The sequence below is a fragment of the Cervus canadensis genome, chromosome 10 (assembly GCF_019320065.1).
Source record: "Cervus canadensis isolate Bull #8, Minnesota chromosome 10, ASM1932006v1, whole genome shotgun sequence".
Taxonomy (NCBI): domain Eukaryota; kingdom Metazoa; phylum Chordata; class Mammalia; order Artiodactyla; family Cervidae; genus Cervus; species Cervus canadensis.
This window is the reverse complement of record NC_057395.1, coordinates 74628361-74656159: the sequence shown is the minus strand read 5'-3', so window position 1 is coordinate 74656159 and position 27799 is coordinate 74628361. Positions and strand designations below refer to the sequence as shown.

General features: G+C 48.6%; 1 protein-coding gene across 4 annotated transcripts in view; it reads left to right on the top strand.

Moving 5' to 3' along the window:
* Positions 1–27799, top strand: part of SULF2 (sulfatase 2) — a 127151-nt gene that overhangs the window by 61915 nt on the left and 37437 nt on the right. For all 4 annotated transcript variants that reach the window (XM_043480032.1, XM_043480031.1, XM_043480033.1 and 1 more), the window contains exon 4: positions 22666–22817. In XM_043480032.1, the coding sequence (XP_043335967.1) occupies positions 22666–22817 (152 nt within the window). The remainder of the gene's footprint in view (positions 1–22665; positions 22818–27799) is intronic.

Below are 27799 nucleotides of genomic sequence, written 5' to 3'. Positions count from 1 at the left end.
CTCCCTGTTGGCACGGCCACCTCCATGCGGGGCCCTCTCTTCACGTGGCCTTCTCCTCTCTGCGCATCTGCACCCAAATTTCCCTCTTCTCTAAGGACCCCTGTCTCCAGATGAGAGCCCACCCTTATCCGCTGTGACCTCATCTTAACTTGATGACATCTGCGGAGACCATATTTCAAAATAGAGTCCCCTTCACAAGTGTCTGTGGTTAGAACTCAAACATGTATTTTAGGGGACCACAGTCCAACCCACACCAGCTGGGTTCTTCCCCACACACCACTTTATTTAATCCTCATGGATGCATTAACCTCCATTTAGGCTGCAGTCTTAACGTCCAGCTGGAGCAAACCCTGCAGGCCATCAGGGATGCTCAGAAGCCAGCTGCCTCCCCATCATCACCTGGGCTGCAGGTCTAAGCCCAGGGCCGTCTGTCACCCAGCCAGTCAGCAACGCGCATTGGTTTTGCTCATGGAGGTCATTCAGTCAACCTCGGAAGTCAAAACACCAAAGAAACTGTTAGTCACTCAGTCGTGTCTGACTCTTTGTGACCCCGTGGACTGTAGCCCACTAGGCTCCTCTCTCCGTGGGATTCTCCAGGCAAGAATACTGGAGTGGCTTGCCATCTCCTTCTCCAGGGGATCTTCCTGACCCAGGGATCAAACCCGGGTCTCCCCAACATGCAGGCAGATTCTTTACCATCTGAGCCACCAGGGAAGCCCCAGTCAAACCAGTGAGAAGGATGACTGTGGTGGGTGAATATATACCTCTGTCCACCTAGAGCCTCAAGGGGCCACAAGCCTGTTTGCAGGGTGTGACCTTTGCAGGCACCTCCCAGCCCTAACTGCCTCTCCCCTGGACGTCCTGGAGGGGTTCAGACTAGAGCCAAGGTGGTAGCCCCTCGGCACCAGGAGCTACTTAACTTTCTATTAATTAAAAATAAACCAGATTTTAAATCCCATTTCTCCATCGCGCTAGCCACGTTTCAAGTACCTCTGTAGACACACATAGGTGCCAGATGGGATGGTGCAGATTACAGACTGTTTCCGTCACTGCACAGGGCTCTATTGATCTGGAGAACCTCAGAATAGAGTGTAACTCAAGCAAAATGTCTCTGGGAGGAGGGCACAAGCCTTTGGGAATATGATCATTACAACAACAAAAGTAGAACCAAAACCGAAAAATGCAGGTGGTCACGATGCAGCGTTCACCATGCCCAGACCTTGTGGCGCGTGTTTGATGTGATTCACCCTCCTCCGTCCTCACAGACCTGTGATATACCTGTGCCCGACTCTCCTGCTGCAGTGCCCCCCTTGGGCCCCCAGCCCGAGGTTCCAGTTTCTGTCCCTGCCTCTCCAAGCCTTTGCAGCCATCCGTGGCTGGGTCATGGGTCAGGGTCATGGGTCAGGGTCAGAACCATCCACACAGGAGGCTCCATCCTGGAGCCGGTGGGTCCCACCTGTCCACAGTAAGACAGGTTCTTATTTTCTCAGCATCTGGCACATCTGATGTGTTGGAATGCGATATCCAGGTTTTTACTGACATTGCCAAGATTTCTAATGTGGATTATTCATTCTACTTTCTAAAAGATTAAAAACACCAGGCAGGCCCACAGCAAACATAATGTGTGCAGTGGATTCAGCCCACAAGCCACCGTGTTTGCAAACTTTTTTCTAACACGGTGGTTCTCAAGGGGGCACACCTCCCAGTAGGGCTTAATATCTGTGGAGGCATTTCCGGTGGTGATAAAAGTGGAGAGATGCTGCTGGCTTCCAGGACCAGGGATCTCTGATGTCCTGCTCTGCACAGGAAAAGCCCATGTAGCCGCTGAATTGCTTTGCATTCCACATGGCTTCTCAGTCTTCCACCAAATCATTATGTGAGTGGATTATTTGATATTTATTGTTCTCTGAGCCTTGTCTGTAAGTTCATTTTATATAAAAACTTTTTTTTGCACAGTTTTAATACATTCTGAATTTTCCAGAAACGTTAAAGATAAGTCAGTGGGGCGTGTACTATATGTGAATGCAGAACTTTTTCAGTCTCACCGATGTCAGGGCCACGTCAAGTATGCGACTTGCAGTCCCGCCCAGTTCACATGTACACCTGTCACACTCGATGTCGGGGCCACGTCAAGTATGCGACTTGCAGTCCCGCCCAGTTCACATGTACACCTGTCACACTCCCCCTGAATCTAGGTTCACGCGTCTGACCACTCCATCCTGTCTCCTTGTTGGATGTGATTGAAAATTCATGCTGACATGTTTCTTTATTATAAACTGACTTCCTTTTTTTCTTGTGGATTGTGATTGGAACATTATATTGAATTTTTGAAATGATGTGCGTCTGTAGCTTTTGTTGCCTATAAGTTTCCCTGCAGGAAAATAAGGGAGCATTACAAAATATTTGTCACAGAAGTGGGGCATCTGTCTAATGGTGTGGCGAACAGCTCTTTGAAGGATCAGCTTAGTGTCAGGTTCCTCCAAGATGATACTTAAATATCTATTGATCGATAGATAGTCTTCCCGGGCCACCTTCTAAAGGGTTTCTTATGGATTTTCTCCACCTCCTTTGTCCCATTCTTCTGGACAAAACCATATTTTATGGCTGATTCATGTTGAGGTCTGACCGAAAACAACAAAATTCTGTAAAGCAACTATCCTTCAATAAAAAAATAAATAATTTTAAAAAACCATAGTTTATTTTTCTAATTTTATTGAAGTATAGTTGATTTACAATGTTGTATTAATTTCTCCTACAGAGTGACTCAGTGATACATATATATTCTTTTCCATTATGGTTTATCCCAGGATGTTGACTATAGTTCCCTGTGCCGTCCTGTGGGAACTTGTTGTTTATCCATGCTGCATATATGACAGTTTCCCTCTGTGAATCCCAGACGCTCCTGCCTCCTCGCCTGTGCCCCTCAGCCACCACACGCCTGTTCTCTGTATCTGAGACTCCGTTTTCGTTTCCTAGTCCTGTTGACTTGTATCATGTTTTAGATCCCACATGTAAGTGACACCATGTGATATTTGTCTTTCTCATTTTGACCTCACCTCGTATGACAGTCTGTAGGTCTGTCCATGTAGCTGCATGTGGCATGATTTCATTCTTTTTTATGGCTGAGTAATATCCTACTGTATGTATGCTCCACATCTTCTTTATCCATTTACCCGACGATGGGCATTTGGGTTGTCTCCACGTCTTGGCCATTGTAAATAATGCCGCTGTGAACATGAGGGTGCATGTATCTTTTTGAATTAGAATTTCTTCTGGGTATATGCCCAGGAGTGGGATTGCTGAATCATATGGCAACTCTATTTTAGTTTTCTGAGAACCCTCCATACTGTCTTCCATGGTGGTGGCGGTACCGATTTACATCCCCACCAACAGTGTAGGAGGGCTGCCTTTCCTCCACACCCTCTCCAGCGTTTGTTACTTGTAGACTGCTTTTTTTAAAATTCTGGCCTCACTGGGTCTTCTCGGTGGCTCTTCTCCAGCTGTGGCACACGGGCTCGAGAGTTCGAGCCCTCGGTAGTGGCAGCGTGAGGGCTTAGTTGCCACACAACGAAGCCGCGTCCCCTGCATTGGAAGGCAGGTTCTCAACCACTGCACCAGCAAGAGGGTCCCATTTGGAGATTTCTTAATGATGGCCGTTTTGACTAGTGTGAGGTGGAGGAGGAGAAGGGGACGACGGAGGATGACATGGTTGGATGGCATCACCAACTCTATGCACATGAGTTTGAGCAAGCTCCGGGAGTTGGTGATGGACAGGGAAGCCTGGCGTGCTATAGCCCATGGGGTCGCAAAGAGTCAGACATGACTGAGCGACTGAACTGAGGTGATACCTCATTGTAATTTTGGTTTGCATTTCTCTAATAATTAGTAATGTTGAACATCTTTCCATGTGCCAACTGGCCATCTGTAAGTCTCCTTTGGAGAAATGTCAATTTAGGTCTTCAGCCCATTTTTCAATTGGGTTGTTGGTTTTTTGTTGTTGAGTAATATGAGCTGTCTGTATATTTTGGACGTTGAGCCCTTGTCGGCCCCATCATTTGCACATATTTTCTTCCATTTCATAGGCTGTCTTTTCATTCTGTTTATGGTTTCTTTTGCTGTGCAAAAGCTTGCGAGTTTGATTATGTCTCATTTGTTTATTTTGGTTTTTATTTCTATTGCTTTGGGAGACTGACTTAAGAAAACATTGGTATGATTTATGTTAGAGAATGTGGACAAAACCATGCTTTAAAAGGACCAGGAAGGAATTCTCTAGTGGTCCACTGGTTAGGACTCTGCTTCCGCTACAGGGGGCATGGGTTTAATCCCTGGTCAAGGAACTAATATCCGCCATGCCTTGGCATACGTGCATAAATAAATGCGTGCATGCATGTATGTGTTAGTCGCTCAGTCTTGTCTGACTCTGTGACCCCATGAACTGTAGCCCACCAAGCTCCTCTGTCCATGGAATTCTGCAGGCAAGAATACTGGAGTGGGTAGCCATTCCCTCCTCCAGGGGATCTTTCCAACCCAGGGATTGAATCTGGGCCTTGTGCATTGCAGGCGGATTCTTTACCGTCTAAGTCACCAGGGAAGCCCAAATGCATACATACATACATATTTTCAGATACAGCACGTCCTGATGGCATTAAAACCTGGCCCTAGTGCTGGGTAGTGTGTGTGTGGCACCAAGGGGAGGGGGATGGGCTCCATCCCAGACTAATGATGTTTCCAGGGAACAGATGGCCCCGGTCCCCATTTGCTGAAGCTGCATGACTCTCCCAGGAAGTGGGTGGCTGAGGCCAGCATTTACTTGGAAACCCAAGCAGCCCGCCCTCCATGCCTTGACCAGAGCCTCAGGGTCATCTGCAGCCCAGCCGTGACCTCACCAAAAGCAGGCAGGCAGAACACAGGGGCTGGTGGAGAGGCGTGTAACAGCAGCCCCAGCCCTCCTTCCCTCCGGGTGTCTGCTTGTCCTGCTTCTCCCCCGCATTTGCCCTTCCTCCTCCCCACCTGGCAGCTAGAGGAGGCTTTGAAAATGGACGTGTGATCATGTCAGTCCCTACTCCCAACCCTCCACTGGCTGCCCACTGCTCTAAGAATAAACTCACAGCTCCTTGGCCTCCACACCTCTCTGTCCACTTCTTCTACCCCTCTCTCTTCCTTTCTCACCACATTCAGGCCACCTGGGCCTCTCTGCTGTTCCTTAAACAGTCCCAGGTCGGACCTGCCCCAGGACCTTTGCACTTCTGGTGGCTGCTGCCTAGCACACTGCTCACAAAACTTACTGCTTGCCGCCCTCTTTATTCCTTGCGGTCTCCTTCCATCTCCAGCATTCCTGCTGCGTTCCTGACCTCCCTGTGTCAGTGGGTCCTCCCCACCCCCATTACCCGGAAAGCCTGCTTCTGTTCTTCAAAGGACTTATCAGCTGCCTTTAAATTATCTCAGGTGTTCTTTTGTTGTTGTGATTGTTGTTTTCTCATGGAAAATGGAAATACTCATTTTCCTGATACATGGCTGTGTTTTGAACGATAATTCAGAACGTGGATTACACACCACTTGTGACATGTTTGTCAAGAATAATTTACATGCTCAGACATGCTTTAAGAGTCTCTGCTGAACGTTCGTCAGCCTGTGCTGGTGTCAGTGAAGCGTTTCTCAGGCTTTCATGGAGATCTGAGTAAAATGTAAAAGGCAAAGAATCCCTTGTAGACTCTACATGAGGTTGTTCCATCTTACTTCCGTAAGCCCTCTGGAAATGTGTGTAATGCCTTTGTGTGTAGCTGTGATATAATTTTCTGGTGTTGTTTTCCACAACAATATGGATATTAAAAGTTTTACATTTGCTTAAAAGAGGGAAAAATCACTGATTTGTTGTCTCAGATCAGAGTAGGATTTTGGTTGGTTTTGTTGTTGGTGGTGGTGGTGGTGTGGTGGTGGTTGTTTTATAAAGCAGAATAAATCTTTGCTATCCAAGAGTCCTGAAAGCTAGATCAACATGAAAAGGTACCTCTGTGAGTGTGTTCATGGTGAAAGGAATCAGGTAAAATAATGTCATCCTTGAACTAACAATCATTTGTAACCTGTATCTCGGGTGTTTTGAACTTACTTCTTGCCTGTTTTGTTCATTGCTATATCTAAGAACAGTTTCTGGCAGGTGTTAGGTACCCAATAAAAATTTGAGTGAATGGATGAGTCTTAGGCGTTAGGCTTGAAGTAAGCAGAAAATGAAAACAAAATGGAATTTTGATTACTCTCTGACTTCCCCAGCATTAAGATATGTAATTGAAATTAGTTCAGGCAAATTTGGCTGAGTCTCGGTGCTCATTGTTATCAGAACCCTGTCTTTTTGCTACTTGGATTTACTTTGATTTGGGTTGGTTTTATTCTTAGGAAGGTGTGCCTTTATGATGTCAAAATGCCCCTCCCCACCCCTCACCCCACCTCACTCCCTCCCCCTACATCCCATCTTACCAGGCTGAAAGAGAGAACCTCTTTCTGATGCTCCAGCAAAAGTCTCAGGGGATACCGTCATTGGCTCAACTAGGGTCATATGTCCCTCCATCACCCAATCACAGAGGCCAGGGGAGATGGGCTACCCTGATTGACCAGGCCCAGATCATGTGCTCAGCTCAGGAGCTGGGAGCTAGAGAAAGCCTCACTTGGAACAGGTATCACTGAGAGAGGGAAAATGTTGGTTCTTTCAGAAGCACAGTCACCAAAGGACAGAAGAATTGGTGCTTGGCAGATAAATAAAACAGAGGTCTGCTCCAGAAACCCAAAGCCAGGTTCTGCCTCAAGAGGCAAGTGGAAAGAAGGCCTTTCCCCCAGCCCCCAGTTCTCTCTGCTTCCAGCCCAGGATGCCTCCTTCATACATAATCAGGCCCCCGCCTTCCTCCTGAATTTTCCTATAGCTCTCAGCTCAGCACGATCCCATCTCTGGCATCCAGAACTTTTACAGCATCGATTTATCACTTTGTGCAGCAATCTACGTTCGGTATCTTTTCAAAAGCAGAAGAAGGAGATTCATGTAACCTTGCAAGCAGCCCAAAGTTAAAAGGATCCGGTTACAGAAGATCAGAAATGTCCCAGCCCTAAGAGCTTTGGAACTCTGGGTTTATTTAATGTATTTCTTCCCAGCCCTGCTTCCTCAGCCAATTTGTCTGCCAAAAAAACAAAAGACTTCAGCCCTGTGGCATTTTGCATCTAATATTTATAGCATTCTAGAATTTGCAAAAGCTCTTCCTTCTCATTTATCACTTGTTCCTCTGCTGACCCCGGCTCTGCCCCCAGAAGGTTAGTAGGTTTATTCTACTCTGCCCCAAAAGCCCAATCACAGATGGCTCTGGTCTCACAACTCAAGGTCCTGCTCCTGGCAGCGGGAATGGGATGGAAACGTGGCCAGGGCCAGCTCAGTTTCTATTCTTCACCCTTAGGACCAAATTTGGGTCTTGCAAAGTGGCAGCCAGCAGCCCAAGGCCACACTCTAACCCTAAATTTATTGTGCTTGAGTTACAAGATGTTTTTTTAAATGTGGAAATTTCACCCCAAAATCCAGATTTCCAAGCTTTTTTAAAAAAAAAATTTTAATTAAGATGATGATCTTACCAATATTAGCAACATTCCTGAATGATAAGGGTCAGCAGCCCACAGCCCACAGCGATCTGTCGACTGTTTTTATAAATAAAATTTTATTCAAACATAGTCACTCCTGTTCATTTATGTATCGTCTGTGGCTGCTTTCACTCTGCAGTGGCAGTGTTGATTCTGCAACAGGGACCAGAGACCACAAGAGCTGAAAAATATTTTCAGTCTGACTCTTTGCAGGAAAGGTTTGCTGACCCCCGGAGGGGCAGTAGCCAGCTGTGTTTGTCACAGCTGTCCCTAGTATTTTTAGAATATAGGTCCAGGTGAGGGCAGCCCACTCCGGTACTCTTGCCTGGGAAATCCCAGGGACAGAGGAGCCTGGCAGGCTACAGTCAATGGGGTCACAAAGAATCGGACACGACTCGGCAACTAAACAACAACTGATGTTGTTGTTTAGGGCACATCAGTCCCCAAGTAGCAGGTCATTTAGGGATAAGAAGAGCTGATTTCTCTCTCATTTGGCAGTTTGGCATCACAGCGCTGGGGTGATAGGGCACTCAGAGGATTGCTACCCAGGCCCCTGTCACCTTGTTCCACTGCCCTGGGGAACTAGCCTTGTCCAGAATGACTGCCTGTGTCCACAGCCAGCCGCCAGCAGGAAGTAGAAGATACAGGAGAAGCATACCCGCTTTCTGTAGAGCCTTCACTAGAACCCGCACACCGTGCCCATCCACCAAGAGTTGGTCCTGGCCACACCTCCCCGAGAGGGAGGCTGGACCTGTCGGCCCTGTCCTGGCAGCCTTGTGCCAGCTCGCAGTTGGGTTTCAACAGAGAAGGAGCGCATGGGCACTGGGCAACACAACAGACACCGCGACACCTCATCGGCCAGGCCTGAGTCTCCATTCGCAACACACCTCTCCTTGCCTTATTCTTGGTCCGTTGCATTCACTCACAGGAGCACCAGAATCTTGTTTGCATCTGTGTGTCCTGTTGGAAACGGCGTACATTCTCTCCCAGGGGACAGGAGGACGGGGAGCTGATGACCGCCAAGGGCAGAAGGACGGCTGCAGGCGGGGAGTCGTGCTCGCCGTGTCCCCTCGTTCTATGAACCGTGCATGCTCAGTCGCGTCTGACTCTTTGCAGCCCCAGGGACTGTAGCCCACCGGGCTCCTCTGTCCATGGAATTTTTCAGGCAAAATTACTGGAGTGGGTTGCCATTTCCTCCTCCAGGGACGCTTCCTGATCCAGGGATTGAACGAGAGTCTCCCGCATCTCCTGCATCAGCAGGCAGATTCTTTACTAGGGATTGGGAAATAATTAGGCTGAATCTGCTTGAAGGATCCCCTGCAAAGCATCTCCCCACCCTATCAGATGAGAGATGCTTCCGTCTTCAGTGACTGGGGTCACGGCCCTGCCAAGATGCAGAACAAGGTAGTAGCCAAAAGCCAGGCTGGAGACGGACCACCTAGGCTTCAGTCTCAGCTCTGCCACCTGGGGCCACCTGGGCCATAGGGGACTTCACCGCTCTGCACCTCAGTTTCTCCGGCTGCTTTTGCCAGCAGTTTCTGTCCCCAGACTGTAAAATGGGGACAGAAATATTATCTGCCTTGTTGGGTTGTTGCAGAACGCCATCACTGCCCAACTCAATGGTTTTCAAAGTGTGGCCCAGGAGCCCTGGGCACCAAACCATTTTCGTGATAATACCAAGACCTCATTTGCCTTTTAACCCACATTTTCTTCATGTGTGCAGTGTGTCTTAATGGGTACACAACAAACGCGCCCCTGTCTACAAAGGGTGTGAAAAGATCCCCCTCCTTCCTGTGCGAGGTTGGGTTTTTCATGAAACACAACCAGAGCAACGAATCATGACGCACTGACTCCAGAAGTAGCTGTGAGAACCCAGATGTCTTCTGTTAAACCAGACCCTTAAAGAACCCTTGAAGGGCTTCCCTCATGGCTCAGCTGGTAAAGAATCCGCCTGCAATGCGGGAGACCTGGGTTCGATCCCTGGGTTGGGAAAATCCCCTGGAGAAGGGAAAGGCTACCCACTCCAGTATTCTGGCCTGGAGAATTCCATGCACTGTATAGTCCATGGGGTCGCAAAGAGTCAGACATGACTGAGTGACTTTCACTTTCAAAGAGATTTGCAAAACTTTAAAAACAGTCCAGCTCTTCTCGCTAATTTTATTTTGTTGGAGGAAGATATGTTTATTTGCAGTTTTGAAATATATATACCAAGTAGGTTTATTATTACTATTTTTAAATGAATGCATGTGTTTTAAATTCCTCAGTGTTCATTTCTAGTATGGTAACTATCACCAGATATAACCAATATGAACAAAGCGCCTTCACATCCTCAATAGCTCTTAAGACTCTGAAGGGACCCCGATACCAAAACATTTGAGAGTGACCTCTGTGGACAAACACTGGCTTGGGGACCTTCTTCAGTTTTTCACAGCACCCCACAGGAAAGCCCTGCTCCACACAGGTGAAAGAGATCCCAGTTCAGCCCATCAGACACCACTAATCAAATAGAAAGACAACAGTCTAGCAACTCCATCTGCTGTTCTGCTCAAAGACAGTGAGTGCCCTGGGCGCTGGGCCACAGGAATCTGCTAGCCTCTCAGCCGGACAAGATTCCCGCAGGCCTCCCATCCCCTGGGCATTCATTGGTTCCATCAATTCACCATTCATTCCACAAATGTTCACTGACGCCTTTGTGCTTGCCACACTCGGTTCTTGATGTAGAGACGCGGTGAGAACAAGGCAGGCAGAAACCCCTGCCCTCACGGAGCAGGTATTCTAGTTGGGTGAGCAGGTGGGAAAAGCCAGAGGACAGATTCATCAGGTGGTGCTAAGTGCCGTGGAGAAACAAAGTCAGGAGAAGAGGGGAAGCCGGAGTGGGGAGAGGCCGTCTCAGTAGGATGTTTGGAGATGTACCAGAAGGTAACATTGGAGCAGTTCGCCTGGGAAAGGAGAGGAAGTGGTCCATGGAGGCATCTGAAAACGATGCTTCCTTCAAAGGAAAGAGCAGGGGCAAAGTCCCTGAGGCAGAAATGAGCTTCCAGGGGCTGGGAAGACGGGAGGAGGCCTCCATGGTGGGAGCAGAATGGGCCAAGGCCAAGGGGAGAGGTGAGGTCAGGGAGGGGGTAGGAGGCGTATCACGTGGGACCTTGTGGGCCGTGACAAGGACTCTGGGTCTTAGTTCAAGGGTGAGGCGGAGCTGTTGAAGGGTTTGGAGCAGAACCAGGGCCCGGTCTGTGATTTAACAGAACCCTTCTGGTGACGGTGGAGGTTGGATGGGAAGGTTGGAGCTTGGAGGTCAGATGGGAGAGGCATCGGGACCAGGGAGGAGGCCCCAGCGAGGTCCAGGCAAGAGAAAGTGGTGGCTTGGACCACACTGGTCCCAGTGAGATGTGGGAGGCACTCAATGCTGAGTCCGTTCAGAATATGGAGCCTCTGTGATGCATCATCAGTGTGTGTATCAGCGAAGCGGAGAGGGCCGCTGGGGGGTGTGGCCGGAGCGGCTGGCATTTACCAGAATGTGGGGTGAGAGGCAATTTTAGGGGAACCAACCAAACATCCAGTTTGAGATGCCTGTTTGGCACCAAATGAATTGACCCGGAAGGAAAAAAATGTTTAAGTTTTGTTAGTCATCCAAAGGATACATAAAAATGGCCAAACGTTATAGTCTCACTGAGAGATGGACAAACACATGAAGTACACTGGACCCAGATAAGTTTATCTGTTTTGTTCACCATTTCACCCCTCAGACACAGAACAGTATACAGTAGATGTTCAAGAAATACCTTCTCTAATTTTTTTTAAAAATGGCAAAAACATATGAAGGAGACACAGGCCAACTGGAATTTGGAAGAAGTCATGGAGGGTGAAGACCCATTTGTGTTTTCCCAAACTCCTTGTGTGTGAAATGGGGTGGTTTGTCCTGGGAAAGATGGACTTTTCCAGGCTTCTACTTCATTTTTCACTGACCTTTCTGAATCACTCTGGCAAACGTTGTTTGTTGTCATTGGCTCGGCTCCGCGCTCCCGCCCATCTCTGCTATCATGTCACGCTCAGACAGTTTCTTTGTGCCGCATAAACATCCTTCCCCGAGCTCATTACTGGAGTCTCCAAGGGACCTTGTCATTTTCCAAGATGCTGTAGAATCTGGTTCCTAACAACTATTTTCGTTTCTCCAGGGACCTGAGTTCTCATCCTCCCGCCCCCATAAAGAAAAGCGAGCTATATTTTGGGAACTCACAGTGCCTTTTTTTGGAGTGCTCCCCCTCTGCCAGACATGATTTCATTTGCTGCTGCCCCCGTTTTATAGACGAAGTCACTGAGGCTCAGAGAGGAACACTCACTTGCCCAAGGAGGCAGGGCTCAAACCCTCGCCCTTAGGATTATGGAACAAAAACCAAGCTCTTCAGAGCCACCCTGCACCCCAGTCTCCATTACCAGGAGACCCACACAACTTCTGAAACTGTACCCAGCAGAGTTCCTCCATCTCAGCATCACTGATGCTTTGGAGTCAGATCGTCCTTCGATGTGGGGTGGTCCTGGGCACTGGGGGGTGTTTAGCAGCATCCCTGGCCTCCACCCACTAGATACCAGCAGTGTGCCTTTCCCTGAGTTGTGACAAACAGAAAAGACTCCAGACATGGCCAGCGTCCCCTGGAGGAGTGCAGATCGCCCCAGTGGATCTGATACGCATTCCCCATGCTCTGTATGTGGGCTAACGTCACCACCACCTCCGTGTAGCCTTTTTCCACAATGCAGCATTCTCTCCTAGCCAATACTGTGATAGAAATCCCTTCTAATAAAACCTGTAGCTGCTGCTTTTCCAGCCCTCCCAGGAAGGGTGTGAGCCTTAAGACACTGGACGGGGCAGCCTCACCCTGCCTGACCCATGGGCCCTCCCCAAGTCCACTGACCCAGGCACCGGGTCAGAAGCTGTCACCGTGTGCCTGCGCTTAGCCGGGTACCAGGCTGGGGCTGCAGCACCCGGAAAAGGCCCATGCCTTGTAGACCCAGCGTGCCCGGGGAGAGGATGATAAACAGGGAAACGGCACACCTGCAGGATAGTCTCAGAGAGCGCCGAGTGCCATGGAGAAGATCGATAGCCTGGTGAGAGGGATGGGTGACTGCGGACAGAGCAATCAGAGACAGCTTCTCAGGGGAGGTGACATCTGATCTGAGATGTCACAGAAGGACACCAGTCCGTGTGAGAAGGGAGAAGGCTAGGATCTGAGGCAGAGGAAGAACAGGTGCAAGTGTCCTGTGATGCAGTAAGTTCAAAGCGTTTTAAGGAATGAAAGGTCTGTTCTGTTCAGAACAGAGTGGACAGCGGGGCGAGTGATTGGAGACGCAAGAGAAGGTTGTAGGACAGGTGGGGGAGTCACTAGAGGAAAACAACAAGGATCTTGGGTTCAGAAGGGTCCTCTGGACACTTGGGGGTGTCTGGGTTAGAGGCACCAACTCCAGGTGGAGGCTGCTTCCTCTGTGTGCAGAGAAATGAGGATGGAGGAGCAAGTTGCATTTCTCCTTTTGGACTAAGTCACCCTGAAGGCCTTGCCTCTTTCATCTGGATTTCCAAGCACTGCATCTGAGGATTCAGATTGCAGCTCTTGAGCAACTGTCTCATGGAGGGTGTTACAGAAATCCAACCCTTTTTTCCACCTTTGAGTCTCCTAGCTCAAGATTCAAAATCCCAGGGCAATGTCTGATTGGCCAACCTCAGCCATACTCCACCCTTTGGGTGGGGAGGAGCATTTTGATGGACACTTGGGATCTTTGTATTTAAGAGGAATCATGGGTGCAGTGGCTATGGCTTTTCAGGGGTCACCTAAAAGAAAAAAAGAGTGTGTGTTTGTGTGTGTGTGTGTGTGTGTGTGTGTGTGTATTCATGCAAGGGTATAGATATTGGTATATTGGCTCCAAATTACGAGGGAAACTACCCAATCAAAATGAGTAAATATTTAATGAGATGTTTATATTCGAATGTAAATAAGGAAGTGTAGCATGATCAACCAGTCCACTCCGGAATCTTTTGACTGTTAGTTATTTATCGATTATCTCTAATGTAGGATGTGGGTGGAGATGGTGTGGGCTGAATGTGTGTTCAGAGGCGCCAATGCCCTTGAAACAGCCTTGTCGACAGTTCCACCCAGATGCCCACCGTGGGGGAGGTGAGGGTCCTGAAGGCGGGCGTGCCGTCAGTCCCTCTTGCTGCTACTTGCCAGATACTTAGGCCATGCCAGGGACTATCTTCCATTCCATGCACATGTTGGTTTTCCTCCACTCCACGTGACAGCAGGCAGTGGCTTACAGTTATCCTTGTTCACTGAGGCACAGAGGGGCGAAGTCACTTGCTGGAGGTGAGTGTTAGGAAGTAGGAGACCAGACAGTCTGGCTGCAGAGATGCCCCTGGGCTGCTTGTCTACATCACCCCCGTGTCACCCCCAACGAAGGGGAATGACCGCCTAGAGGCGCAGAACGTGGTGCCAGCACTTTGGCTCAGTCTGACCTGCTCTCTGGCACAGAGAATGACCCTGGCTGCCTATTTTATTCCTGCTGCCCAAACCCTCCATCTCCCCCGAATCCAAAGTGATGCCTCCGTCTGCCCGCCTATGCCAGGCTCACCGCCAGCTCACTTCAGTCTCTGGTCGCCGCGAGACACAGCTTTTACAGACCACAAATGCGATCATTATGAGGCAATTTCAGTTAGATTCAGGGCTGGGAGAGATAACAGAAGGCCTGGTTCTCCCATCAGACTCTGAATGGTTCCCCAGCAGCACTTAACTCAGACAAATGCAGAAAGCAGCAGCCAGGAGGGGAAGCAGGCCCTCAGCTTTGCATCCAGAGCTGCCTGCCCGGGCCGGCAGGACAGGGGAGAGCGCTGGGGAAGGACTTGGGGGGTAAGAATCCCCTCCAAGTGGGGAGGAGGAGAGTCTGGTTTCTGACATCTGTCTCTGCAGGGCCTCCATTAGACAGGGTATTAACAGAGCAAGAAGGGGATGGATGCATTGGTGCTGATGAAACTGTAACACTCTGTGGGCACTTGTTTCTAAGCACTGTGCACATGTGAGTTCTCCCGACCACCCACAAGGTAGATACTTGTTGTTGTCCCTGTTTTATAAATGGAGAGACTGAGCCATGGAAAGAATTAAACAACTTGCTCAAGATCAAGCAGCTTCCAGTGTTGCAAAGTACCTCTGGGTCCCTCTAACATCCCTTCCTCTGAGACAGCCTCGTTCGTCGTTTACATCCGGTTACATTTGCCTTCATCTGGCCGCATATCCAGAGTTCCCCACACTGTGAGTGTCGACATCCCCATGGGCTGATCCACTTCTTCTGCGATTCCAATGACATTCAACTCAGGGTTTCAATTTCAGCATTTTAACTCTTTGTTTACTGGCTGCACTCTCCTTTTGATAATCCACTTTTGTAAAATGTCTTATAGCTGTGTCTCTGGGAGACAAGAAGGCAACAGGACTATATGCATTGCTATCTGTGCATGAACTAAGGGGTGGGCAGTGAGCAGTCACTGACAGACTTTGCCGGAAGTGATGTCACTGATCATGGTGAGCGTCTGTTATTTACACAGCGGTTTGTGGACAGAGGAGCTCCTGGTGGAGTTTGAAGTTTGTACTTCATGCAGTTACAGCTATTATGCTGCCATAACTGAATTTGAACCATGCTGTGGGACACTGTGTTTTTGTTTTGTTTTTTGGAATAAAATTGCTTTACAATGGTGTGTTTCTGCTGGACAACAAAGCGAATCAGCTATATGTACACATATATACCCTCCCTCTTGAGCCTCCCTCCCACCCCTGAACCCCCATCCCACCCCTCTAGGTCATCACAGAGCACCAGGCTGAGCTCCCTGGGCTGTCCATCAGCTTCCCACTTGTCATCTGGCTTACACACGGTAGTATATGTATGTCGATGCTAATCTCCCAGTTCATCCCACCTTCCCCAAGTGTGTCCACATGTCCACTCCCTATGTCTGCTTCTCTCTTCCTGCCCTGGAAATAGGTTCTCCAGTACCATTTTTCTAGATTCCACATATATGCATTAATATATGGTATTATTTCTCTCTTTCTGACTCACTTCTGTATGACAGAGTCTAGGTCCATCCGCATCTCTACAAATGACACAATGTTGTTCCTTTTCATGGCTGAGTAATGTTCCGTTGTATATACATACCACAGCATCTGTGCGTGTCAGGAGCACGCACGCATGGGGAGAGCCTGTAACTGGCCGCTCCTGTCCCGTTGTTGTCATGCTCCTTGCTGTGTCCCTCCTTCACGCTGTGGGGCCCCCACCGTCCTGGCCCAGTGCACCTGCTTCTGCTGCACTGGCATTCTTCTTCCAAGTCAGCACAGCCCTATTTTAAACCCCAGAGGGTCCTTCACCCCACACAGGGAGTTTTGCTCTACACCGAGGGTTAGAAAACTTTTCCTATGTGGCCAGATAGGAAATATTTTGGACTTGCAGCCACATGATCTCTATTCAGCAATCCGACTCTGCCATTGTAGTGGGCCAGCAGCCATAATAATACCTAAACAAATGGGTGTGGCTGTGTTCCATGAAACTATTTACAAGAACAGGTGGCAGGCCTGATGTGCTTTGCCAAAACCCTGCTCTGCACTAAGCATCTCATTGTCTTTTCCTTGGGCCTTTTAACTGCTGGGGAAAGACCTCAACCCAAAAGGAACTGAGCCCACAAAACAACAACAGAGATGGAGTGGTGGGATTTCTTAGTTGACGTAACTTGGGATTTCTCAACCTTGGCACTGCTGATGTGTTGGGCCAGATAACTCTTTTTCCTGGGGAGCTGACCTGTGCATTATAGGATGTTTACCAGCATCCCTGACCTCCACCCACTTGATGCTGGTTGTGACAACTAACAAGGCGCCCATTGTCCAATGTCCCCTAATGTTGGGAAACACTACATAACTGAAAACGCTAGCATTAAAGGTGTCTTCAGGTAAGAGTGGACACGGGGACTCGAACAAGAATATTCCTCTCTCCACCTCTCTCTCTCTCTCTCTCAATCTCGCACCTCTGATTCTTTCTTCCATGTCGCTTCACCTTCAAACACACTCCCCCTCTCTTGGTAGCAAGATGGCTGCTGGGAGTTTCAAGGTTATATCCCACCAGCTTCAAGCTCCATGAAAGAAAAACAGCTCCTTCCCGCTAGCGCCCTAAAATCCCAGGTCTGACTCTGATTGGCCAAACTTGGGTCACATGTGCATCCCTGAACCAATGGCAGTAGCCAGAGGAATGTAGCACTCTGATTGGTCAGACTGAGATCCTGCATGCAGCCGCTGTGTATTTACATAAGGAAGTGGTGGGACCCCAAAGAATCACAGGCAGGCGAAACTAAAGTTTCTGTTGCCAGGTGTAAATTTGTACCCACTTCCTGGTACACAGGAGCCAGCAAGTGCGCTGTCCTTTCTCTTGATGCCAGCCCTCCGTCCATCGGCCAGCACATGGTCAGCGATCTTTCCTGGCCTGGCATTTAATGCTCTTAATCTGCGTGCCATGTCGTTCCACCCCTGCACCAGCTCCCAGTTTGGTCTTACTTTTACACCGTCCCAGCAGTGAAGGCTCAGCGCGACTTAAGGCTCCAACCGTGACAAGGGCTGTATGTTTAATCTTGATGTTAATTCTAGCTAATTCTCCACCCTATATCTCCCAGCCTCAGAGCCCCAGGGCCCATGCTAATTCGCTTCTCCCACCTCAACTGGTGCTGGAATAGCCATTTAAAAAACTGCCTTGGGGAAATCTAATCAAATGACAACAAAATCTAATTTGGCACTAAAAGCCTTTGACTGAAGCCCTGTTTTCTAGAGCCTTGTGGAGACTGAATAATAAAGTATGGAGTTTTTAAGGTTGAAGGTTAGAGAGAGATGTGAAAGAGGAGATTCTAACAGAGGAAATAGCTCTGGATGTGTTGACATCCATAGCATTGGACCATAATAGGCAGGGGTGGGCTTCCAAAGTCACCCCTCCTCCCACCCCCCAAGAAATATTTATCCCATCAGCTGGGCCAAGAATTTAGGCTCTTTGGCATTCCAAGTTGCACATTCATCAGAAAGACCTTGGCCCAGGTCTTCAGGGACAAACCAGTAGGATCATGAGCTGGGGACTGGGGAGATCTGGGAGGGACCCTAGTTCCCCCCGGGGGGAATCACTAAGCCTCCTTCTCTGGACTTTCATTCACCCTTCTGCAAACCGAGAGAGTGAAGTTCAGTGCTTCTTAAATGACTTGTGGTCCTAGGTTCCTTTCAAAATATGTCAAAAGCTGTGGACTGTTTCCAGAAAAATGCACACAAAGCGCAAAATCTGGCATCTGATATCTTGGAGGATGTGTGCTCCCGAGCTTGTTCCTGCCCCAGGACCTTTGCACTTGCTATGCTCTCGGCCTGGAGCGTTTTCCTTGTATCCCCATATTCCCTCTCATTCTCATCATTCCTCAAAGAGCCCTCCCCTGACTTCCTGACCCAGTGGTACCTCCATGGTCCGTCTCTGGCCACTTTGTTGCATCATCGTCCTTTATTTCCTTCATCACTGTTGTCACCAACATCACTGTCTACATTTGCCGCAGTCACCCCCCCACACACACACAGTGTGAGCCCCATGAGGTCAGGGGTCCTGTGGGTGGTCTTTACCACTATGTTTCCAGTGGTGCGGACAGCTCCAGCTCCTTAGGTGTTCAGTAAATATAGTTGTTAAATGAATATATTGGGTTTTACATGCCCAGGACACTGTTTCTGTCATTCCCTTAATATTTTCTCGCAACTGTTTCACTCTTTTTCTTCACTTTGTTTCAAAAGAAAATATTGTTTGTCATGACAAAGTGTTGGGGTGCTTTGGTGGGGACTTATTAAAGTGCCCTTCTTCCTTGTTGAAATTTTGAACCAAATGAGGAACAAAATTAAGGAGTCAGCAGATGGAAGTTAAAACAGCATTGGAGGAATCTGATAAAGGCCAGGTTTGAGGACCTGGCTTCCTTCTGAGGGCAGTTGGACTTCCTGATGCTAAACCCCAGAGTCAGACAGACTTCTCACTGAGCCAGGCCCCCTTGAGCTAGCATTGCCTGAACATAGCTCACTCCTTACAGGAGGCTAAGGAAGAATTGGATTTTGCATGTCCAGTTTGTCCCTCCAAACCCACTAGACGTATGTGCTAAGGGTCAGCAGACTACAGTCCATGAGCCAGATCCAGCCCTCTGTCTGCCTTTGTAAATACAGTTTAATTGAAACACAGCCACACTCACTTGCCTATGAATTGTCTATGACTGTTTCGTGCAACAGCAGGGTTGAATAGTTCCAATAGGGACTGTCTGGCCCAAGAAGCCTAAAATATTTACTCTCTGGGCCTTTACAAGAAAGTTTGCTGCCCCTAGGGGCAGTCTTCCCCAAAAGGAGGAATGGGAAAGCGTGGAGAGAGGCGGGCCGTGTTATCAGAGTAGAGCTCCCCAGTTATGGAAAGAAAACCAGAAGTGGGGAGTAAGGTCACTGAGACTCTGCAGATCTTGTTTTCTGGGTTGTTCTTGGTCTCCAGGCACTTTCTCAGCTCTTAGAAATTGGTTCTTTTACTGACGGGAAGGAGATGCTGAGAGTTGGGTGGAGTTATTTTAAATCAGGGTTTTTTCCCCAACTCCAGGCTATTGACACTGGGTGCCTTGTGATTCTCTGTGGGAGGGGCCGTGCTGAGCTCCATCAGATGCGTGGCAGCCTCCCTGGCCTCCGGCCACTGGAAGCCAGCAGCGTTCGCCTCCCCAGGTTGTGATAAACCTGAGACGCCTGCAGACCCTGCCGTGTCTAAGGGACAGAGCTGCCCCCCGCTCAGTCACTGCTTTACGGGGAGGACGCAGTGCGTCTCTAGAAGAGGACGGTCTTGAGAAAGAGGCTCCAGCCTTCAGCTCACCTGATACTTTCCAGCTGCCTCTTAACTCCAGCTGGTATTTCAGTCCTTGATGCCCCGATACCCAGCTGGGAGGTGCAGTCACTATAAATTGGGCACCCATCACCTGCTTACCTTTCCCCCTGTAAAGACTGGGTGTTACTCAGGACTTAGAGCGGGGGCAGCCGGTTTTCCAGCCCCCAGCAGCCTGGGGCTTCTTTCCGGTCATTTCTACACTGTCCTCCCGCGTGAAGAGAGGCTCCACCTTACCCCAGGATCGCTGGGGGTCCTCCCTTGGTGTTTCCCCCTCCTCCTCATGCCAGTATCTTTCTAGGAGGCAGTTCATCACTCCTTCCTCAGGTGCACGCCCTTCCTGGTTCTATGTGCCAGGGTGGGGATCCAATGGAAACACTTGCTTTGTTGCCCAAGGGAGATGCAGGGATCTGGTGTTTGTGGATGAGGAGGGATCTTCCTACCCCTGGGCCATGCTAGCCACCTGCCAGGTCTCCAGGAAAACCCCAGAGAGGGCTCCGCTCCATGGCAGCCGCTCCTGGCCCAGGCCTCTCTTCTCTGAGCCACCAGGACTCAAGAGGGCCTCCATGCTTTCTAGAAGTTCTAAGTGGCTGGCCCCATCTTACCTCTGCTGGCATCTTAGCCCAGCCCCTGCACACTTCTCCTTCCTCTGTTGTTGCTGTTCAGCTGCTAAGTTGTGTCTGACTCTTTGTGACCCCACAGACTGCAGCACACCAGGCCTCCGTGTCCTTCACCATCTCCTGGAGCTTGCTCAAACTCCTGTCCATCGAGTCGGTGATGCCATCCAACCATCTCGTCCTCTGCTGCCCCCCTTCTTCTGCCCTCAGTCTTTCCCAGCATCAGGGTCTTTTCCAGTGGTCGGTTCTTTGCATCAGGTGGCCAAAGTGTTGGAGCTTCAGCATCAGTCCTTCCCATGAATATTCAGGGTTGATTTCCTTTAGGATGGACTGGTTGGATCTCCCTGCTGTCCAAGGGACTCTCAAGAGTCTCCTCTAGCACCACAGGTTGAAAGCATCAATTCTTCCGCACTCATCCCCGTCTGTCTCTTCTCGTCTTAGGCTCTGAACTGACACCCACTGGACACTCACTATTTGCCAGGAACAGCGCTCAGCACCCCACTTGCAGGATCTCTGTAAATCCCTTCCACGATCCGAGCTCTTGGCAGTGGTTCTGAGTGTCTTGGAGCCCGAGTGTCCTCATCCAGAAGAGAGGGCTGGCCTGGTGCCTCTGCCTCTGGAAAACTCTCACAGATTTGTCCATTGGTTAAAAAAAAAAAATGGCCTTATAGGTTATAATTATTTAAAATTGCCCTCGCTTATTGAGGAAGATACAAAGAACCAAAAATAGCTCAAAAATCTTGTGTCACCTCACTGCCCACAGAGAGTCTGGGGTATGTCCCAGTCTGGATGAATTAGGATTAGATTTTTTTAAGTGAGCCTCGCTGGTGGTGGGGAGCAGGCATGCAGAGACACTCCGTGCTGTGAACGCCCAGCCCCGTGGAGTGTCACCAGCTGAACCACCCAGGTCCCAGCAGTAGAACAAAACCATCATCACCCGAGAAGTCCCCTTCCACCCACCTTTCCCCTGCATCCAGCGACGACCACTGCTTTTCTTCCCAGAACCATAAATTCCTTTTGCCTGGTTTTGAACTTGATGTAAATGGGATCAGCCAGTGATACAATTATATCTGCTTTATTTCTCTTAACACTGGTTGCCGTGATGCGTCCCTGTTAGTAAACATGGCACTAGTATTTTCCTTGATTCTATACATACTCGGGTATATAAACATGCATTGTATTTCTCCATTCTTTTTTTTTTAATTGTATTTGTTTGTTTGTTGTTTATGGCAGCACAGGGTTCTCATTGCTACGGGCTTTCTCTAGTTGCCACGAGCGGGGGCTTCTCATTGCGTGGCTTCTCCTGCTGAGAAACACAGGCTGTCAGGCACAAAGGCTTGGTTGCCCCGCGGCATGTGGGGTCTTCCCAGACCAGGGATCGAACCCGTGCCCCCACACTGGCACTGGATTCTTAACCACCGGACCACCAGGGTGGTCCTCTTTCTCCACTCGTGCACAGATGGATATCTGTTTTGTTTCTAGTTATTTGCTACAATAAATAGTGCTGCTATGAGCCCGTCCTGCCTGTGACTTTGGGTGAACCTATGAATGCGTTTCTGTTGAGTGAACACCCAGGATTCAAATGGCTGGGTCAGAAGCAATGACTATGATCAAGTTTAACAGATGCTGGCAAACAGTTTTCTTCCGTGCCGAGATCAGTCTGCACGTCTGCTGGCAGCGTGTGAGAGCTCCAGATGCTCCACGCCCCCACCAATGACTGGCCTTGGTCCATTTTTTTTAAATGTTAGCCCTTCTGGTCACTGAGTCATAGATAGAATCCAAGGGAGTCCATAAACCTGAGTGGTGAAAAACTAGACTCTTGTTTTCACTGACCTACAACTGACACATGACATTTGCTTCAATTAGGAATGTAGGCCTCTAACTATGGCATGTCAGCAGAATCTATAATTTGTCATCTGTAGAAATCACCGATATTTCAGAATGCCACTGCAGTTGCTGTGTATATTGCAAAATAAAATATTCTCACTCAGGACTTCCCTGGTGGTCCAATGGCTAAGACTCCACACATTTCAATCCCTGGTCGAGGAACTATATCCCACATGCTGCAACTAAAGATTCCACGTGCTGCAACTAAAGATTCCACGTGCTACAACTAAGTCCCAGTGCAGCCAAATAGAGAAATATTTTTTACAAAACTATTCTCATTCATTACTACTTTGAAATGATCACTTTTTACAAGGCCTTGCATTTAGCATCTTCATTTTTTTTTTTAAGGACCCATTACACTATGCAAACTCTAATACTTTGATAACTGTTTTTAAAAACAATTGATTTCCTCTGCTAGCCTATGTATTTTATTTTCTGCATGTGAAAGCATTTGAGAAGGGGGCCACGGACTGCACTTGCTGGCTCAGGGGCTCTGTGGTTCAGAGGACAGTGCTGTCTCCACGTCCTGGCCTGCCGTGGTTTGGAAATTTCTATTGAGTGATGGCAAGAGAAGGCTTTTGCTCTCTGCAACCTCACATGGCTTCCTGGTGCCTCTCCCCTCCAGCTTTCTTCGGGAAGTACCTTAATGAATACAACGGCTCCTACGTGCCACCAGGCTGGAAGGAATGGGTCGGCCTCCTCAAAAACTCCCGCTTTTATAACTACACGCTGTGTCGGAATGGAGTGAAGGAGAAACACGGCTTTGACTACTCCAAGGTGAGTCCCCCTTGCTGGCTGGGGTGGCAGTGGGGCTCAGCCCTGAGGATCGGGACACGGGAGCCCGACTACCTGGGCTCAGATCGTAACACCTTCATGCGAGACTTTGACAGCCCAGTGACACCCTCTGCTTCAGTGTCTTCATTTCTCAAATAATAGTCTCTGTTTCGTACTGTTTTATTTTTCATTTTTTTTTAAATCAAAGTAGAGTTGATTTAAGGCTTCCCAGATGGCTCAGTGGTAAAAGAACCCACCTGCCAAGCAGGAGATGCAGGTTCAATCCCTGGATTGGAAAGATCTCCCTGGAGAAGGAAATGGCAACCCACTCCGGTACTCTTGTCTGGGAAATCCAATGGACAGAAGAGCCTGGCGGGCTACAGTCCAGGGGGTTGTGAAGAGTTGGACAAAACTTAGTGACTAAACAACAACAGGGATAGTTGATTTACAATATTGCAATATTGTGTTAGTTTCAATGATACAGCAAAGTGATGCAGTTACATGTTCTCCAGATTATTTTTCATTATAAGTCATTTCAAGATATTGACTGTATTTCCCTGTTGTATACAGTACATCCTTGCTGCTTACCTATTTTATGTGGAGTGTTTGTTAATCCCATAACCCTAATTTATCCTTCCCCCCAATACTTTCCCCTTTGATAACTATAGGTTTGTTTTCTATGTCTGTGGGTCTTTTTCTGTCTTCTATAGAGATTCATTTGTATTATTTTTTAGATTCCACATAAAATAGTATCATATAATATTAATATTTGTCTTCCTCTGACTTACTTCACTAAGTATAATACTAGGTCCATCTATGTTGTTGCAAATGGCAATGTAAGAATATTGGGTTTTTTCGATTGAAATATATTTGACATATAACATTGTGTGAATTTAACACGTACAACATGTTGGTTCAGTGCGTATATATAATGCTGTGTGTGCTGTCATGTTAGCTAAACCTTTATCATGTTGCAGAATTATCTTTTCCTTTTTGGGGGGGGAATAATTAAGACCTAGTCTCTTGGCAAGTCTAATGTTTATAATACAATTGTTGTTCAGTTGCTAAGTCATGTCCAACTCTTTGTGACCCTTGGACTGTAGCACACCAGGCTCCTCTGTCCTCCACTATCTCCCAGATTTTGCTCAAATTCGTTATAATACAATACTGTTACCTCTAATCACTATGCTACGCATTAGATCTCCAGAACTTCCTTATTTACTAGTTGTAAGTTTGTACCCTTAAACAGCATCTCCCCAATTCTCCTATCCCTCAGCCCCTGGGAGCACCCATTCTACTTTCTGTTTTTGTGAGTTCACCTCTTTCAAATTCCATGTATATTGTGTGGTATCACACAATATTTGTCTTTCTTGTCTGACTTAAGTCACTTAGCATCATTTCCATGTTGTTGCAAATAGCCAGGATTTCCTTCTTTATTGTGATGGAATAATATTCCTGTGTGTGTGTGTGTGTGTGTGTGTGTGTGTGGTGTGTGTGTGTATACACATCACATCTCTATCCATTCATCACTGAGGACACTCGGGTTGTTTGCACACCCACACTGAGGACACTCGGGTTGTTTGCGTACCCACACTGAGGACACTCGGGTTGTTTGCACACCCACACTGAGGACACTCGGGTTGTTTGCACACCCACACTGAGGACACTCGGGTTGTTTGCACACCCACACTGAGGACACTCGGGTTGTTTGCACACCCACACTGAGGACACTCGGGTTGTTTGACACTCTGTGTTGCACACCCTTCGTTTGCTGAGGACACTGGGTGTTTGCGTACCCACACTGAGGACACTCGGGTTGTTTGCACACCCACACTGAGAAATCGGGCTGTTGGGCGTTTTGCACACCCACACTGAGGAACACTCGGGTTGTTTGCGTACCCACCCTGGGACACTCGGGTTGTTTGTACCCACCATCGGGGTTTCCACCCACACTGAGGACACTGGGTTGTTTGCACCCAACTGAGCGTTTACCCACACTGAGGAACTTGGGTTGTTGCGTACCCACACTGAGACACTCGGGTTGTTTTGCACACCACACTGAGGACACTCGGGTGGGTTGTTTGCGTACCTGCCACCACTAGGACACTCGGGTTGTACACTCGGGTTGTTTGCACACCACACTGAGGACACTCGGGTTGTTTGCTACCAACTGAGGACACTCGGGTTTGTTTGCGTACCCACACTGAGGACACTCGGGTTGTTTGACACTCACACTGAGGACCTCGGGTTGTTTGCGTACCACACGAACACTCGGGTTGTTTTGCGTACCACACTGAGGACACTCGGTGTTGTTTGAACACCCACACTGAGGACACTCGGGTTGTTTGCACACCCACACTGAGGACACTCGGGTTGTTTGCACACCCACACTGAGGACACTCGGGTTGTTTGCGTACCCACACTGAGGACACTCGGGTTGTTTGCACACCCAGGCTGCTGAGACTAATGCTGCAGTAAACATGGGACTGCAGATATCCCTTCAAAATCCGGTTTTCATTTCCTTTGGATAAATACCCAGAAGTGGAATCCCCAGATCATACAGTAGTTCTATTTTTAATTTTTTGAGGAACCCCCTTGCTGTTTTCTGTAGCAGCTGCATCAGTTTACGTTCCAGCAGTGGTCCACAGGGCTTCCCTTTTCTCCACATCCCCACCGACACTTGTCATCCCTTGTCTTTTTGATGCTCACCATTCTAACATGCACCAGGTGATATGAGAGGATTGTTCTATAACATTTTGCCAGGGCATAAATTTGTTATAGAAAGCGTGCGTGTAGAACATACAGTTTAACGAATTTTCATGAACTGAACGGATGCATGTAACCAGCACTCACGCAGGTCAAGAAGCAATGTTGCCACCAGCCCCAGAAGGCCCCCTCGTGTGACTCCTCCCATCAGCCACCTCTCCTACAAGGACTCTGTCACTCAGACCTCCAGCTTTGTAGATTAATTCTGTATTCAGCTTCTTTTGCTTAATACTGTTGAAATTCACCCATGTTCTCACTTGTTACTGTAGCTCCTTCATTCTTGTTGTATGGTATTCTATACCTTAACCTACTCCTTCCCCATATGTACGTGTGTTAGGCGTTCAGTCGTGTCTGACTCTTTGCAACCCCACGGACTATAGCCTGCCAGGCTCCCCTGTCCGTGGGATTCTCCTGGCAAGAATACTGGAGTGGGTTGCCATTTCCTTCTCCAAGGGATCTTCCCAACCCAGGTCTCCTGCATTGCAAGCAGATTCTTTCCCATCTGAGCCACCAGAGAAGCCCCTAGGTCATTCCCTAGGCCACACTTTTTCTAGTTCTGGTTTGTTGAACTGCGATCGATCAGGTAAGGTGCATGGATCCTAGGTGGATGGCTCAGAAAGTTTTCACGTGTGTGTACGTCTGTGTAACTGCCACTGCGGTCAAATTATAGAGCATTGCCAACCCCCAGGAGGTTCCCTCATACAACTTTCCAGTCAGAGGTGTATAGTGGTATTTCATTGTAATTTTTTTTTCACAAAGGCTTTTGAGGCTCATAGGAGTTAATAATACATGTAGAGTGATAGAGGAGACCACTACACATAGTAAATGCTCAGAATATATTAGTTCAGATCAAGATACAAAACCTCCTCTGCAAAGGGCCAAATACTAAATATTTTAGACTTTACAAGCTATAGTCTCCATTACAACTGCTCAAGTCCGCCTTGCATTCCAAAAGCAGCCAAAGATGATGTGTAAACAGATCAACCTGCCTGTGTTTCAATAAAACTTCATTTACGAAAACAGGCAAGAAGCCTGACTTGGCCAGTGGGCTGCAGTTTCCTGACCTCTGGCTTAAATAGTGATGATGGTGGTGATGATGACAGGGAGGAGGACAGAATAATACTGATGGGTCATCCAAACTTACCGTTAAAAAAAATCATCCGGCAACTAGCAAATATTCCTGCCATCTCAGCAGCCAAAATACACTTTATCCCATTTCCCTTCTGGAAATACCAGCACATTTGGGGAGCCCTCCCAGCTTTGACTGGTAATCACCACCCACGTGTATAAGTCTGATCAGGCCCCGAGTGGCAGAAACCACGTGTGACATCACCTGGGCAGTGCCTCTTCCTGACCCCGTGTCTCACTCTGCACGTAGTAGGCCTGCCTCCATGACCTCTCCAGAGCAAATTAATTCTGAAGTCCTGGTTAGGGGTATTTAGCCAGTCTGCTGGACTCCTTGGAAATACAAAGCACAGTCTCACAGGGCTGAACACACCTTTTCTCTCCTCCCAGCCTCAGTGCAGGCAGATCCTTCAAATAGCCAGAAAAATCCACTCCCTCTTTGTTAAAATTCCTCACCACGTCCACACCTGACCTCAGCACAGCCCGATAACGAAGTTATCCAGGGAGACCCCACCCCCTTGGCGCTGAGAACGGGGCGCGCAGTGGCTGCTTTGTCACCCCATTTCCTGCCATCCACGCATCTCAGCCTGAGGGTGAGAAGAGAGGAGTCCCCCTGACAAAGGTGGGAGAATTCCTGGAAACCCAGTTACCGGAGGCCTGGAAACAGGGATGCAGGCCCTGTGGGGTCAGAGCTGGCTCAAGTCCAGGGTTCAGGTCCCAAGGGTAGCAGTGGGCGGCAGGGGCACCAAGAGGGGACAGGAGTGAGCGCAGAGTTTCCAGCCACCACGGAGCTGGGGAGCGAGGACCCGTGACTCTGGGAGGTTGGAGCATCGTGGCCAAGGCTAACCTCGGGGGCCCCGGCAGAGGGCCAGGGAAGGAAGAAATCAGAAGTCCTTCCCAAGTGGCCCTCAGAAGGCCTCTGAGGACTCTGCCCTAATCACTGATCCCCAAGGTGGGCAGATGCCACCCAAAGGGGTCCTCATAGCAGACTGGAAAGAGAGAGGCAGTGTTGATGAGAAAAGACTGATGTATAAAGCAAGCTGAATGGTCGAAGAGGGCAGGAGAATGCAGAACAGGTAGCGGAAGGGAGACAG